This window comes from Ptiloglossa arizonensis, chromosome 7 (assembly GCF_051014685.1).
Source record: "Ptiloglossa arizonensis isolate GNS036 chromosome 7, iyPtiAriz1_principal, whole genome shotgun sequence".
Lineage (NCBI taxonomy): Eukaryota > Metazoa > Arthropoda > Insecta > Hymenoptera > Colletidae > Ptiloglossa > Ptiloglossa arizonensis.
In genome coordinates, this window is record NC_135054.1 from 5591737 (window position 1) to 5608548 (window position 16812).

Consider the following 16812-nt stretch of genomic DNA (forward strand, 5'->3'; position numbering starts at 1 on the left):
GAAAGGTTATAAAGTCACTGATAAGTAAATTTCACAGACAAAACAAATCTAGGAAAAATTAAATATAAGTGAAACTTATATTTAAAGAAAAGAATATAAGATTTCAACACCATAAGCGGTTTCTTAGAAAGAGAAACAGCCTGCAAGTATGCACTTTTAGATGATAGTGTTATAAAAAATTGTGTTATTTTTGTTCTATCGTATGTGCTCCCGAGTTAATATATTACACGTAACGATATGTAGGAAAAGTGTCTTGCACTTGTCTTGCAAGATGTCGTTCATCTTTAGTTCAACTTGCTGAACTTAAATATTTATTTGTCAATTATTTGTTCGTTTGATACATATCGATAGTTCATTTTTGTTGCATCATTTTAGCGCATCGTATATTTTATACGTTTATGGTAAAGTAATGGATGAAGAAACGAACCACAACGAAAGAATGGAAACTATTTGGTTATATGTTTGAATGAAAATTGTTTCATATAAAAATTATTGATATTTTAAAAGTGCATATTGAATGCGATACATGTACTCTTTTGTTCTTGATTTGGGGATCAGGTAATTTAATAGAAATTGTTAAACGGTTTTAAATAGATATTGTTTGATCGATACGTTTAAATGGAGTACGCCAAAAATGATTTATAATTTTATAATTTAAAGAATCAATAGGTAAGTGTTAATTTCATTTCATAATGTCAATTCTTCCTTATTCTACATTTACTAGTGTCTACTGACTTAGAAACGAAAGTGTATTTTATGAAGTTCAATACATAAATGAGAGTGGCGAACAATCTTCAGTGCACACGACTCTATGCAGCTGCGTTACACAGTTATGAAGTAATAAACTTCTTCGTTGCACAAGAGTGACACAAGTTAACTATCTAACGTAAACAAATTCATTTCTCTTCGTAGAATATTCTCAAGCACATATTGTTCATACCATTTGCTTGGTTTAATTTTCATAAACTGCCTATTCATTGTAATCTCATCCTAAGACAAATAGTAACAAGCAGCCAATTTTTCTCACAAGAACACATTGTCTACACTGTCCACTGATTCATAATTCATTTTTACACGATCAAATACGGAAACAGTCAAGGAATATCACCCAGTATATCACATTATCGCTGGTCTATTTACGGAGACCTGTGCACGAATAAACGTCAAAATTTTCATTGGCGTAGGGAAATTTTCATTCTCATCATACCGTCGCACGTATCATTAATTATCACAACCTAAAGCATCGGGATTGGTACTACTCTGCTCGTTATCTGGGCACAATTTTCTCCTGCCTTCCTGTCGTGTAAAATTGCCTTGAATTCACATTTGTGAAAATGTATGGTGCTTCTTTGGTTGGACATAAAACCCTTTCAAATATTTCTGGCAGCCCTTGATCTGTCTTATTTCCGACTGGTTCCAGCATGTTGTTCCAGAGAAGGTTCGCAGCTGGAAAGAGACAAGAGAAAACAGGTAATTACAATTATTATCAGTTTCTGTAACTGTTAAACGGTATTGTTGTACTTTAGTTAATATAAACATTATTGTACTTTAGTTAATATTTTAGAATAATATTGATGTAATATTTTGAAGTTTTATGGTCCAACATCTTATTGAAAGGATGAAATTAACAGTACTAAAATTGTTATAATTTTGTTAATGTGATCAATGTACCGCAAAACTGTTTGGTAAAGAGTTCAAATATTTTTGTAATATCAAAACTAAATTTTACAATATTTATTTATTTTATTTTCATTTATTTAACAATTTTATTCGGTGCGTTAACGAAAACCAGCAAATTTAAAAAACCTAACGCAACTTAATCCTATTTTTATAACATAATCAAACATAAGATGAACAATAGGATGCTGTTATATGCAAGAATAAAATGAGAATGTAGGGTTATGGAAAATGGGAAGAAATAAAAGAACTAATTTATTGTTTAATATTACGTATTATACAGCATTTTTTCAAACAGGTGGCTATAGGTGGTTATAGATAATAATAGCAATTACATCATTCATTAAAAAGAAAAAGCGTTTTTTAAAAACTCTAGTATAAGAGCTGTAGAAAAAATTTTATGTCAAGGGTGAAGAGTGATCTTACGTTTTTGGTCAATATACATTAACATCCTGTATTTGGAAACATATGTGAGATGGTTATGCAATCAAATCATCTTTCCACTTATATCATATGCATCATACGTCGTTGTATCATTAGTATTAATGAAAGATAATTAAGTGAAATTTAATGAAAGATAATTGCAGACTTTTACGAGTTTCTTTGTCTCACAATTCTTCTTTCCATTTATATATTTCCGTTTATACGTTTACAATTAATTGTACTTCCTGTATGATACAGTTGGTAGAATTTCCGCAAACCTCTTATTAACTACTTTATATGTATGAATCTTTTTGAAATATTGTTAATTTTGAAATATTTCACAAAAATTATTCATTATATATAGGTATATAAATACCGAAAAAACAATATACATTTTTATTCTGATTGAAAGAACAACGTAGGTGTTATGTTGTTCAACCTACTACGATCATCGTAGAGCCACTTGTTCGTATCTTGTTCGCTCCAAGTGGTACGTGACGAACGGATATCAGACATATTGACTCATGGTCAGACTATCCGTGACTTCTGATTAACTTCTCTAACAAAAAGTCTGACTACTTGACTCTGTAATATACGTTAATCAATTTGCTCTTTCGTTTAGATCGAATGACATGGGAAAATTGCAGTCGTTACACGCGGTTTCGGAATGTTACGTAATTATTATCATCATTATTACTACTGTTATACAGACGCTGATGAAATTTAGAACAAATGAATGAAATAAAACATATGAAGCACTCTGTCTTGAATTAGAAAGAGCAAAGGAGTGCCGTCTTCAATTAATAGTTCTTGTTGTTTAAAATATTTTTTTATAAATTATTCTAAAGTCGGAATATTGTATTATCTTTTCTCATATCATAATATTTTATTTACAGTCCTGTAAGGTTTATAGAAAATTTGAGATAAATGTTTAAAGAAATTAAATAGATGAAAAAAAGCATACGAATGTGTGTGTGTGTGAAAAATGAAATAAAAGCAAAATGATATTGGTTGAAAAAGTACAGAATGTCATTTTCTATTGATTTCATTGTATAAAACGATTAGAAGATTACGTACTCAAATTTGCAAATCACTATTTAGAAAATTTCTTACACTGCATAAATTTAATTCACTGAATAAAATAATTGAAGGATCGTGCTTCTGTTTAACTTAGAATCAAATACCTATGATGAAATAATAAGTAAATGTCTATTTGATATAGTAATATTTTAATCGATTATCTAATGTACATAGTATACAGAGCTTTTAAATTAAGAAAGGAAATAATTTTTGTAGAAATAAGCAAAAGAATACAGCTATTTATAAAAAATATACATTAAGCAGACAATCTATTTCAGATATCATTATTTTATTTTTTTGACTATACCTAGCATCGACTGCAGATAACATCGCGAAAGTTTCCTATAAAGTCTTAAATCGATGTTAGTTTCAAAATTAAAGAAAGGTACTAATCAATTAATCTTGATCTTTCAAGGGTTTTGTTATTTTTCGTTATTGAAACAGCACGAGTAATAAAATGTCACGCAATAAAAAAAAAAATAAAAGAAGCGATATTGTTATTTATTATTATATGAAGTATCAAGGAGGCTGTAAAATCTAATGTATCGGACCATGACTTGGACATGCATGTTTTACAGTATTAGATATTTTATTGAACGATAAAGTCATTCGAATGATGATTCGGTGACCATTTTTGTTAAGAACCTTATTGAGTAAATGAATGTAGAGTAACCTTCTTCCATAACCAAGTCGAAGATAGAAGAAATAATTAACATTTACTATAGAATACGTTATTATGCAAAGTTATTATTCTGCTTTTAAATTTCTTGACATTATGCAATATTCCTGGTGAATTTCCTCTGTGGTAGTCGGTTGCATATATATAGGTGAACGTTTTTTTAATGTGATTTGGTTCTTATCATGCGAATTTTTAAAAATTTACAAATCCATTTAGATTGTAACGTACAAATATATTTCGTATTACTTAGCATGGTACTACAAAAATAATATGTGTATTTTAAATTATACAAACAAGTATATTTTTTTCATAAATGAATACGTGCATATGTACATACGTGCATACGTGCATACATGCATACATGCATACGTGCATACATTCATACATTCGTATTACATTCATACATGCATATGTGCATACATTATACATATTTACATTTATGGAATATATTATATTTTGTCAGTATACTGCAATACCGACGGGTTTATCGAATAATTTCAACGCCTGTTGATATGCAACCTTTCATGTAACTATGTCTACAAGTACATAGATGTTTATGTATGCATATATAAATAATGATTTAATACACAATCCAATGTTACAAATTTTGCATTGTCATTGCTATTAATTGTATTATTTATCATTTAATTTCTTACCCAATGCGTGACCCTTTTGACTGAAGTGAAAGCAATCATATGTGACCAAACTAGGATCAATTGGCAATGCTTTACGTGGATCTGCATTTGGAGCATTAAATAATTTCATAAACGGTTGTAGTACTACTGTAAAATCTGGTGATCTGTCATATCTGAAATATAAAAAATACTTTACTTTAATTTCAATTTTTATTTACATCTTTTGAATCTTATTTCAGTTTGAAGAAATTGAAATATATTGCAGTCTATATAAAATTAATTCATATATTTCGATTCGGAAATTGGAAAATAAAAATTTATTTATGATTTTTAAAAAAACTTTTTTTATTCCGAAAAGCCGATTATTTTTGAAGAAATATCATAAAAGCAAAAGGATTAAATACGATTAATAATTGCGGAGAAAAAAGTTCATTTGTGCACTTCAAGTACAGTTCTCCTGACTACATAAGTGATCCATTCGACGTGGAGTGATACTACAGTAATTATTGTTTTAATTACTTTGTAATACTTTAATGATCATACCTTCCTGAGTAGATTAATGTTTCTACCGCTTGTTGATAAAGATGTGCCATTTTTGAGACTGTAATATCCGGTCGGCTGCCCTTGTGCATGCAAGCGCAGTAAAGTGGATGCAAAATATTGCACATGGTACTTCGTGGTACTCTAATGGAGACTGTAACATCTATATGATAATTAAAACAACTTAGTGAACAATTTGGATAATAAAATATTTTTCAATACAACTGTATATAGATACAGTACATTTTGTGATATTTAATATTTCAAGCAATCTTTTGACGTCTTTAAAATACAGTTAAAATCTATTATTTGCACTTCTAACGAAACATATGTTACGGGAATCATAAAGTTTCGAATTGTTTCGAATATTTGACACGAAATTTGAACTAGATGTGATATTATTTAATATGCCTTTAGCATAAACCGTTCCCAAGATACGAGTTCTCGAAGTTGTCATGTTACTGATATTAGCAGTTTAAGTTATCCTTAAAATAATATCTCTCGTTTATTGTTTCTAAACACTTTGTATTCTATTTTGATTCGTTAATCGTACAATGTGTTAAAAATTATGAATATGAATGATTGCTTAGGAATAAGTGGAGTTGTTTTTTGGTAGGTAGCATGTCTGTACTGCGGTATTTGGATGACAAGACAATTAAATTATGTATTAAAAGAGCAGTCTGAAAGTTTGAAACAACATCATCATTGACACTAGAGTCCGTAGCAGCAAGTTTGGTGCTCGTAAAAATATTACTGGTGAAAATATTGTTAATACGTTACCTATAACTGGCACAACGTTGACTAACGTACGAGGTAGAGCTATTTTCAAAAAGTCCAGTGCTCTTTGCAAATGAAGAGCGTAGCGAACTGGTGAAAAATCCATCGGATTGTAACATTGCGCGGAGCAGATATCGTTCGCACCAAAAAATATCGTGATGAGCTACGACATACATGAATATTTCAGAATCGTGATATTTCTATACGATGATTGTTATCGCCGACGAACTGTAACACGTTGCAAGAAAAATGTACGATACCTTCCATTGTTTTCTCGTATTTACTTTACGGTCGCTTTTAATTCTTTGAACAAAAATTCGTGCCTGTTGTAAAGCATCTTCCGTGGCAGCGACAGGAAAGGCGATGTTTAGTTTTGCTTTCGACGAAATAAATTCACCTGTACCCGTGGAGTATCCGGTTAAATTCGGATTGAACACCTATTATGATAAATGAAAATGATTACTTACAGTTATTTTACGAATTCGTGAAAGGAACAGGATCTTTTAGAACGTAACACCTATCCGAATAAACAAGAAAATCATAAAAATCGTACAGGTTGTGACTAGGTGTATCAAAGAGCGAAATAAGTTTTCAATAATTTCTGAGTAGCCATTTATTCATAAAACGCGTGTCTTGTAAACACTGATTACCAAAATACAGTAAGACCACGCTTAATGCTGCCCCAATCAATACTGTTTCGTTATAGTGGGCTTTTTCAATGTTAGGTAAAATATAATGTTCGAAATGGGACGACTCGAGAAATTTAGGAACTTTGTGACTTCTACTGATAAATAATCCATCGGGCAATTTGGAAAATGTTACAACAGTATGAGTACTACAGACAACATTAACATGTATAAAAAGAAGTAACAGAAATGTATAATGAAAAGAATGGAATATAAACGAAAATACAATCATCGTCTGGTGTTTTGCCACCGAGGCGTAAGGGACAACGAAAGAAGACGACACACTGACAACGCAATGAAGAAAAATCAGTTCAATACTAAAATTGTACAATCTAGGTACAACACAACTCAAAAAAAGAATGCCAAAGACCAAACACTCAGAATATAATATAAGATTTCTGTTAACCAGTACTTCGCTGTAATGTATGTGAAGAAGAACAAACAATAATAAATCTACGAACCGGGGACTCCGAAATTGATCGGTTGTTCGTGCGCTTCTTATAAAAAAAAAAAAACAGATCAACCTTGCTGCAATTAGTGCAACAATAAAATAACGATCAATCATCCACTCTATGAATACAGAAAATTATTAATCATGGTGTTTGACGTCAATGGAACACACTAAAAGCACCCCTACCTTAAGAAAGGATACAAATTTATACAATACCTAACTGTATAAATGCCTTTTACCATGTGCAACATCTGCAACTTATATTATCGATAATCAAATAATCATCGAATGTACGAAATAGACTCGAGAGAGAAGAAAATATCACGTCAGGGATAACCTCAGGAATTTACTCATATATGTACATAAAAACTATTATAAATATTTCTATATTTGCAAAAAATTTGTTTTAATATTTATGTTTATAATATTTTAAAATTTGATAAACGTTTTTGAACTGTTTTCACAAGTGTTTCATGAAACTGAATGAGCCGCGTTATACTTATTTCGGTTTACGATTTCATTCAGTTAATTTTAAGAAGAGCACACATTTAATACGATTAATACCTTTAGAAGATTAGGAACGGTTAAGAATCGTCTCCAATCACCTTGACCACCTACGCACCAACTAACTCCGCGTGCTTCTATAAATGTTCCTATTGCAAATTCTTCCATAGCTCCACTTCCTGCTATTAAGGAATCGCCGAGACCACCAACGATATCTATATCGCCTGGTCTTAAGCGATGGACGCTATCTGGTGCCGATGGCGATCTAAAACAAAAGAAAATCAATTTTTTACTTAAATTTGTATATCACATATTGCTTATGCCCCAGTATTTAACCAAATAGTGTATCGTACAATTGAAATAGAATTTCAACTGAAAAATAAAAATATTTTTCTTTCTGGGTTAATAAGATGCTTTTTATTTTAAAAGATTTAATTTTATTTTGAACGATCAACGTGTCTGGCAATAATATTAGGTATAATTGATATTTGTTAATAAGGTAGCTCCAATTTGTTTGTTCTTTATTTAACATTTCTTTGTACTTTAAATTGTTTAATTTTCCATATACTTTTAGGTTTAAAACGATAAGTTTCTTGTTTTTTGAAAATAACCAAGTATTGGTAAAAAACGTTTTAATATTTTATAATTCTTCAATGATATTAAAGATTTGTATTGTTTGAATAAGTGAAACTAAAATCTGAAACTATAAAATGCGATGTATTTCTCACTGTACATCTTAAATAGCTGATTGAACTTATTATTTATTCCATTACATGAGTAGCGAAATATTTGAATACAGAGGCGAACATGAATATGTAATAGCTAAACTATTAGTAAATAGGTACAATTGAAGGCGTTACTGCAATATTGTCACGTCAATGTACAAAGTTACAGTTCGAAACATTCTGAGTTTCTAACAAATTATTAATCGATTGAACAAAGTATTCTTTATTAAATACGTGTTATTGTATCTTGAGAATGAATTTAATATTTATATATTAATACGTAATATTATACGTAATATAATATTAATACGTGCGACTGATGCAGAAGCATGTGCAAAATATGCAGTATAGTATTTCCCGATTTTAAATGATAAAATTGGGACCGCTAATTGATTTGAAATAAAAGTAGGTAGCAATTTTTATTTCGAATTGAGTTCCAATCTTGTGTCCGTCGTATGATGAAAAATGTGAATGGAATACATCGAGTATGAGTAAAATAGAGCAACAACAAGTAAATTCGCACTACATGCGCTCGGTAATTGAACCTTCAAAGCGATATCAAACATGTATCGATATACAAGACAAACAAGAGTGATAAACCTGAGTGCGAAATAAAAATTTGATTAGTTTCCATCTTATTTTTACGGAAATATTATCAGTGGATAGACTATATTTTCTTGATGAAAATACATGCAAACGCAACAGTTTTATAATAATTTTACGTCATTCGAATCATTTCTGAACAACTTTAAACTGATAAACTTTCAATAAAGTAAATCTCACTTGTAAACGACGATTGCAATAGTACAATAGAAAGTGAAGATATTTAATTCAAATTTTAACGTATGTACCTTCCAAATTGAAGGTTACAGGGAAATGGAAAATAATTTGGAACTCGAGGTTGACTTCTTATTCCACTGTACGTCACAGGATACGTTATTCCACTTTTATCGACATCATCCTGCAATCATAATCATTGTTTCATTGTATTTATTTACTTAATCTTAGTTTCTATATTATATTTTTATTCATTTCAATTATTTGTATGGATAAAATTAATTTTATTATACTATCTCTATGGTTTGGTAATTATCTTAAAATTTAAATTAATTTAATTTTTTACAGTAAATTATAAATCGTACAGATAAACTTATGTGTTTACTAAAAGAAATCATATGCATTTATAAAGTTTAATATGTTTGAGACAGAAGAGTCATGTTACGCACATTACATTATGTACGTTTTTATATTAGTTCGTTAAATATTATATTGTACTTGTTACGTAATTTTGTTTTTTATAAAGATATTTAGAAAATCATAAAAACAATCGGACGAAACTGTACATTTTGCATTATCTAAATAAAAATTGTGTTTTTAATTTAAAGAGAAAGGTTTATTACATTCTATTATATTTTCCAAATTTTACCCAGTGATTCGGTGTAACCGGAAGTAGTATAAACATGGATCGTAACTGAGGGAAATTACAAGTTTGAATAAACTTTAAAAATTTACCGAAGCAAATCATATATCTTAATAGCCTCTAATCATTGATTAGAATTTCGAAGATTCTACAAGATAGAAAATTACATGAAATACAGTATAATACGATAGGAAGAAAGAACAATGTTGTTGTTTCTATCACATTATGTGAGTTGTTCTTTTTCACCTGAGAATTTTCTAATCAACTCTAAGTTCACACTTTCTTTCAAAACCATCAGTCTTTCTTTTTATCATATTATATTACGTTTCGTATAATTGTTCATCTTGTAACATTCCGAAGGGAGTCCTCGTAGTGACCGAAAAACTTGAAAGATTTTTATTTTGTATCCAAGGAGAAGCCATCGGTTAGAATTTATGCAGTAACGCAATGCATTCCTCGGGGAGCATGAAAGTTTCAAAGCATGGCTTTTTCCGGTGTCCGCGATCCATGTCCGGTACACCGTGCGCGTTGTTTCATCAGAATTTAAGCCCCTACCGGTCGGCGGCGAATACAAGTTTAGCACACCGTGCACGTCGCTACGGATGGCTTTCTTTCATTTGCATTCTATCACGTCGTGGTTTAAATACCGTTGTATATAAATTATTTGCAGACCCGACAACGCGTGTCCGTCGAAGTGGGGCGACCGTTGTTTAAACAGAGACCGAGCTGACCATTCTTTCGAGACGCGGGACTAACGAAAAGAAAAGTTCTGGCCTTTCTCCAATTGCTCAGCATGCAAAACATTCTTCTTTTCAGACGTCTAGTCGTTCTTCCGGTTTGACATAACACAGCCCGGTCGTGTTATGCTAATGCATCACGTTCCGGCTCATCGTCAATTAGATCGATCGAGTTAGCATCGTCGCCATGCAATTGGACATTGGAAGGTAATTGGTAAATTAGTTTCTTCCCGTTGTACAATGACGAATTTGATCAATTCACTTCGACAAATAACCCGAAAATAGAACGATACGATAATTTATTTATTCGACAAGAAAATCAATTGCTCTTTTTAATGAGTGAAAAAAAATTGATCAGGATCAATCAGCAATTTCGAAGCATATGAAAAGTATATCACATTAATCCACGAATAAGAACAATATTGAATGCACAACCGATTACAATTAAGTAGGGACAATTCATTTATATAAGATGATTATCGCTGATGCGCCAAAAACTTCTTCTAATATTATGGACTATCGTATACATTATAATGTCCATTTTAAAAAGGACCAAAGGTGTTAGTTGAAAAGAGAAATGGTTTTAAATGTTACCAATGAAAAGATTTTCTAAAACCATTCCTTCGATAAAATTGAAATGTTGAATCTTCGAAAATAATAGAAATTCGTTTAATTCTTACAGTAGACATTAAAAAGTATGCAGCTTGGATAAAATTACCTATAATTATTAAGATAAACACACTTGAAGTTAAGTATTAACTTCGTATAAATGTTACATACATTTATTTACGAGGGGTGAATCTTTCCTTTAAAATATCGACTATGTAACACTATCCTGATACCCATAGGAATACAGAAAAGTTTAGAAAATAAGTACTTTTTTTGAAAAAAAAAAAAAAACAACAAGGTCATTTTTACGGAAATTTTTTTTTAACAAATCTCCACCCAAATAGCACAAAGTCAGCCTATGTGTATTCAAGGAACATCCGTTTTACACATTTTGTACGTTAAGACGACATCTCGAAAAGATCTAAGTTAAGCTCTTTAAATGTCGCATTCAGTTTACAAAGTGAAACGTCCTGAAAACGAGTTGTATCAACATCTTAGGCTAACAGATTTTTAGATAAATATATGGTCGGAATCGTAAGAACACAATAACAATGCTCGATGGATAGGTCCACATAATCGAACAAGATAATCATAATATTACGCTCGAAGAATTTACCGAAATCGTAAAGAATACATACAACTGGAAATTTTCTAGAACTGATAAATAGTTCACATCGATCTTTGAATACTTAATAAAACAGATAGACTACACTATGTGTAACCCCGAACAATAGTAATAATAATAGTGCATCTCGGAAAATCCCAATGATGGAAAACAAAAGAAGTGATCAACGTATTCTTGGTAGTCCCCATGACAGAACTTCCATCATTGAAATTACGTAAAACCATGAAGCAACTTAAGCTGAAAAAGAACATACACCTGGAATTACAAAGAGATGCTATCTTGAACACGTGTAGAATACAAATTCCTAAATTTATAGATAATTGAAGAATAAACAATGAGGAACACTTGATGATATTCGTGTTCCAAGAAAAATATGCAATACTAAATATAATGCAATTAAAACAAAATTTTTGCATATAAAAAACATTTTCAATAGATTACTATCAAAATACACGTTGGATAAATTTGCCTAATCGATAGTGCTACCAAACACTGAAAAGTAATTACCTTATCAAAAGGACATACTAAAAAAACTCATAAAATGCTATAAGATACTGTTTACAGAGTAGTCAACCAGTTTGTACGAGCATTCTTTAGAAGGTCTAATGGGATTAATTACAGAAGCTTAGTTTGTTCCTGAAATCAAAATCAAATGAGAAAATAAGTGAAGTTTTATCATTTTTTCGAAGTTTTAAAGCCGTCCTTGAAGTGGGTCCAACATATTATGAAACATTTTATATGTATTCAACCCAAACAGTATTCTATTCCACCATTAGATTTTCAAAGACCGTACATCCCCAAAAATGACGAAGACATTTTGTCTTTAAAGTAAATATATCTTTCCAATTATTTCCTAATAGTATTTTACTGATCAATTTTAACCCCTCACTGAAAAATATAATTTATTTCAAATCCACTTTGCTTTTTGGGGGTAAAAATAAAAAATCATATCATAAGCTTCTACTTTTACATATTTAAAGTAGGAATCGGTTAATTAATTCAATTTATTTTATTACCAATTTTATTCGTATTAATGCAATAGTTGTTATCTCAATAATTATCATGTTTATATTTAACGTTGTATTTCAGTCCTGGTGCATTCAAAGAATTGATAATAATCGGAAATTTCAAGATACAAAAGATAATAAACCAATTGGATAACGGCACCGAAATTAACTCTCGAATCACGTTAACTCTTCGAATAGTATTATAGTTTGCATGTTAAACTATGTTTTTTCCAATGATCCGGTAACTTTTCTATTAGTCAGACGGATTACCGAATTAGCCAACAGTTACGAATTTGATTCATCAGAATAGTGAACTTTCACTTGCATCAGGATATGCATGGTTAAAATTTTCCCGGAAATTGGAACGCATTAAATTTATACGTTTGTCATTTACATTCTTTTTTAACCATTTTTTTCTGTGTGTAACAAATTTAACATGAAATGCACCGCGTATTAAATTTTCGATAGACATACATTTAATCGATTTCCATATTTGACAAAATTATTTTTTAACAAGTAAACCATCATAGTTGACGAACACTTAAAATTATAAAAATATAATAAGTTTTGTAACGAAATAATTAAATAATAAAACAAGAACAAGTAATAAAAACACGAAACAGAAAACTGTTGGACAGAAACGAATATAAAACTTTATCGTGTCATAAATATTAATTTTGCATTTAGAAGTTGCAATTTCTTTTCGTATTCTTCGATCATTCGTTATTTTGTAGAAAACACGAATCAGTAAAAACGAAATAATAAAGTGAAAAACGAAGATTGATGAAAAGAAATGAAGATCGAAGTAGATACATGTAATAGGTTGCTCAATAAGTTTTATCGTTAGATAAGAAATGGAGCTATTAGATTCGTCGTTTTATTTTTCTAATGATGGTACTTTAGATGTTTGGTGAACATATGTGAAGTTTTATGTAGATCTGTCGACTCGTTCGTATATTTACAGTTGTTCAAAATTCAAGTGTCATAGTGTATTCTTTTACAATGGAAAAAACGATAAAACTTATTGAATAACCTAGTAGATGCCAATTCTAGTCTATAAAGAGGAAAAAATAAACATTTAGATTCTATTGGTCGTTTTCATTATAATGTAACAAATTATTATAAATTATTTTAATGAAATGCAGTATTTCTAATAATAAAAATGCATTTGACTAAGTTTCTTATTGCCTTTGTAATATTAGATGCAAATACAAATTATTTTCAGTAAAAATTTTTAAATACAGTCACTTTATCGTTATTGATTTCGATGATAAATTCTAAATATTCAATTATGAATATTTTAAAGCTCATACATATACCAATTAACTAACACTATTATTTCGATATATAATACTAAACGTTCTTTATTAAACTTTTCAAGGCTAAAAATTATTGTTTTTCAAATGAGCAAAATTTCTAATATTCACCCACCATACACATATTTTAATCTAGCGACTGAAAATTTAAGTATAAATATTTATTTATAAATTAGTGATCACATTATTTAATGCACAAGAACTCTTTACGAGTTAAGGTCTTTTAAAATTGCACATCAGAGGATGTATTCGAAGTTTGCTGCACGAACCAGTGGACAAGCTTAATCGATAGTAACGTTCTGTGACCGTTAAATAATTATGATTGTTTATATTCTACTGTGATGCACAAATGAATGGCAAATAATGTTTACATGTTTGATAATTTATTCAAATCTTGAAATCTCTCTGTTACGATTCATTTCTCAATTACGAGAATTTGCATGACATTATTTAATCGACGTAATTAGTATAATACAGTGTTCTCTCAAATTATACGAATTTAGTAGATTCACAGTTTTATCCCTACATATATCCTTATACTAGTACATATTTTGTATGCGTATATGTACTTTGATATTAAATAACACTGTCACTTTTACCATTTTTCTTTTTATAAAGGAATACATGCATAGTACTAGGTTGTTCAATAAGTTTTGTCTTTTTTTCCACTATGAAAAAATACTATGACACTTCAACTTTGTACAACTGTAAATATATGGATGAGTCGACGGATCTACATGAAACATCACACATGTTCATCAAACAGTAGTACGATCTTTAGAAAAATAAAACGACTCCATTTCTGATCGAACGACAAAACTTATCGAGCAACCTATTATGTGGATCTCTTTCACTTTGATTCACTCTTAAAACTTAGATCGTTATTAAATATATTCTAGAAAGAAAGAAACTTCGTGAGACTTGCGACTAAACAACAATTAATCGATATTGTCTATTCACTTTAACCGTGGCACTACATTCTTCTTAACCCGCGACTAATTGTTTTTTCTCCTTTCAATACATCATATTTATACAATTCGTTACTTCGAGGGAAGTTTGTTATACAAATAGCTGTTAAATTGTGAATAGTTTTCAAATTTAATGCCATTACAAACATTCAACTGCATTGTGAAAATAAGTTAATTTCTAAAATGAGACCCATATTGGCAAGGAAGAAAGTGTTATATTATCGTGAAATACACGTCATCTACACGTCAGTGGTTGCGTCAGAAGTCATGAAATTGATTTTCGATTGAAACCACATGCTCCATATTCGCCTGATACGGCTTCGTTAGATATCTGACGATATCCTACACTAAAAAGGTTTTTGCTTGGTTGTAAATTGTCACCGAACGAAGAAATGCTAAATAGAACATAACGACATTGCTTATTATTGGGTTAATCTCATTAACCCTAAAGGAAATTATATTGAGAAATTAGAAGAAACAAAAATAAAAAGTGATATTTTTCATATCTGAAATCACGCACTATTCAAACATTCCTCGTATACTCGCACGATCAATCAAATATTTTAATGATCCTTATCCAGAAGACTCACCGTTCCCATTTGAAAGACGTTTCGTAGCAAATCCATGAGAGAACTTGTGACAGCTGGCAATACAAACAGTATCAGTAACAAGTGTACTATTTCCATCTTCATGACGTTTTTATATCTTTCAGCAGCAGGTAGATTCGAGAATCTCTTGGAAATAATTCTAGTATTTTGAAGCCCTCTTTTCGATCGTCTATTATCAGTTTTTTTTTCATGCTTTTTTAAGATTTGTCACCGATATATATTTCAACAAATAAGACTTTCTCTTCTTCTGTCGGGTCGATGTCGTTGCATTTACCGAGAACCTTGTACCTGAGCTATTTTCACGAGTGTCCCAGATCTTTCACGTGACATACGATTGTTGAAGAGAACTGCAAACTCTGGCATGCAAATAGATTTATTTGTCAATGCAATCATTTGTTGGGAGTAGTTACTCTGACCTTCCTGTCTGTCAATGACAACGACGTCTTCTATTTGTTCAACAAAACGTACTCGTTGTTCCGTGGAAGGCTACGAAACGTTTAACCCTTAGCTCGCGAATAATTGTCGCATTTATCACAAACAAAAAGCCGTCGAAACGTTTCCAGGCAGGTTAAATATTTAACTCCAACTATTTGTTCTTACAGTGTTAAATTTCAATTGTAAAATACAATGGGGCTGCTTATTCTGCTCAAGTTATCAACTGCTGTCGTTAACTGTGCTGCTTTTATTATGTGAACCAAATTGTTGTAGTAACTATTTGCTATGTTTATTGTTTTAATATTATCAAGCATTTATAAACGTATTCAAGAATCTTGCTTGACCTAAATAGAAACTTATGAAGTAAGTAGATAAAGCCATCCAAAGATTAAGTAACAGTTCAACATTGGGTTAGTTTTAACGGAAATATATTAACTGCATACAAATTGTAAGACAATGACTCGCTTGTTAGTCGAAATAAAAGATTAATGAGATTTTGCAGAATGTAAACTATAATTTAAATTTGTCTAGGTCACGTATCGGTTGAAACGAAAGTCACGCAAATTCCTTGAAGACCTGTAGATACACCATTCAGGTACACTGGGTGATTCGTTCATTCAGTTTCAAATTGTTTTCTAGAAAACTATTAACAATAACACCAAAGAGTATTCTTTTTTCTTTTAATTATTTTGCTCTTGAACATTAATATCCAAGAAATATATTTTCTGAAAAACTATTAAAAATATTCGTACGGAATTTTATTAAATAAACCCCAAAAGAGACTATTTTGTAATCTGTAGCGAAAAAAAAAATATTAAACGCATTAAATGATTGGTAAGAGAGTATAGCTGAAAAATTTTAATTATGTAATTAATTAAAAGTTTCTTTCAAGTTTATATTAATATGAACA

General features: G+C 30.3%; 1 protein-coding gene across 1 annotated transcript; it reads right to left on the reverse strand.

Annotated features, from left to right (window-relative positions):
• Positions 1-3: 3 nt before the first annotated feature.
• LOC143149244 (phospholipase B1, membrane-associated) lies at positions 4-15634 on the reverse strand. Its single transcript, XM_076316448.1, has 8 exons — positions 15450-15634; positions 9029-9138; positions 7513-7717; positions 6072-6248; positions 5815-5974; positions 5038-5197; positions 4516-4667; positions 4-1446 (listed from the first exon to the last, which is right to left on the reverse strand). Exons 1-8 carry the CDS (start codon positions 15549-15551, stop codon positions 1268-1270), a joined length of 1245 nt encoding a protein of 414 aa, XP_076172563.1. The 5' UTR covers positions 15552-15634; the 3' UTR covers positions 4-1267.
• Positions 15635-16812: the final 1178 nt, after the last annotated feature.

Excerpts from the sequence above, each read along its gene's own strand:
- LOC143149244 (XM_076316448.1), bottom strand. The coding sequence starts at position 15,551 with ATGAAGATGGAAATAGTACACTTGTTACTGATACTGTTTGTATTGCCA. Across the intron at positions 7,718-9,028 it reads TGTAACCTTCAATTTGGAAG|ATCGCCATCGGCACCAGATA; the intron begins GTACATACGTTA and ends CTTTTGTTTTAG. Across the intron at positions 6,249-7,512 it reads CCGTTCCTAATCTTCTAAAG|GTGTTCAATCCGAATTTAAC; the intron begins GTATTAATCGTA and ends TTATCATAATAG.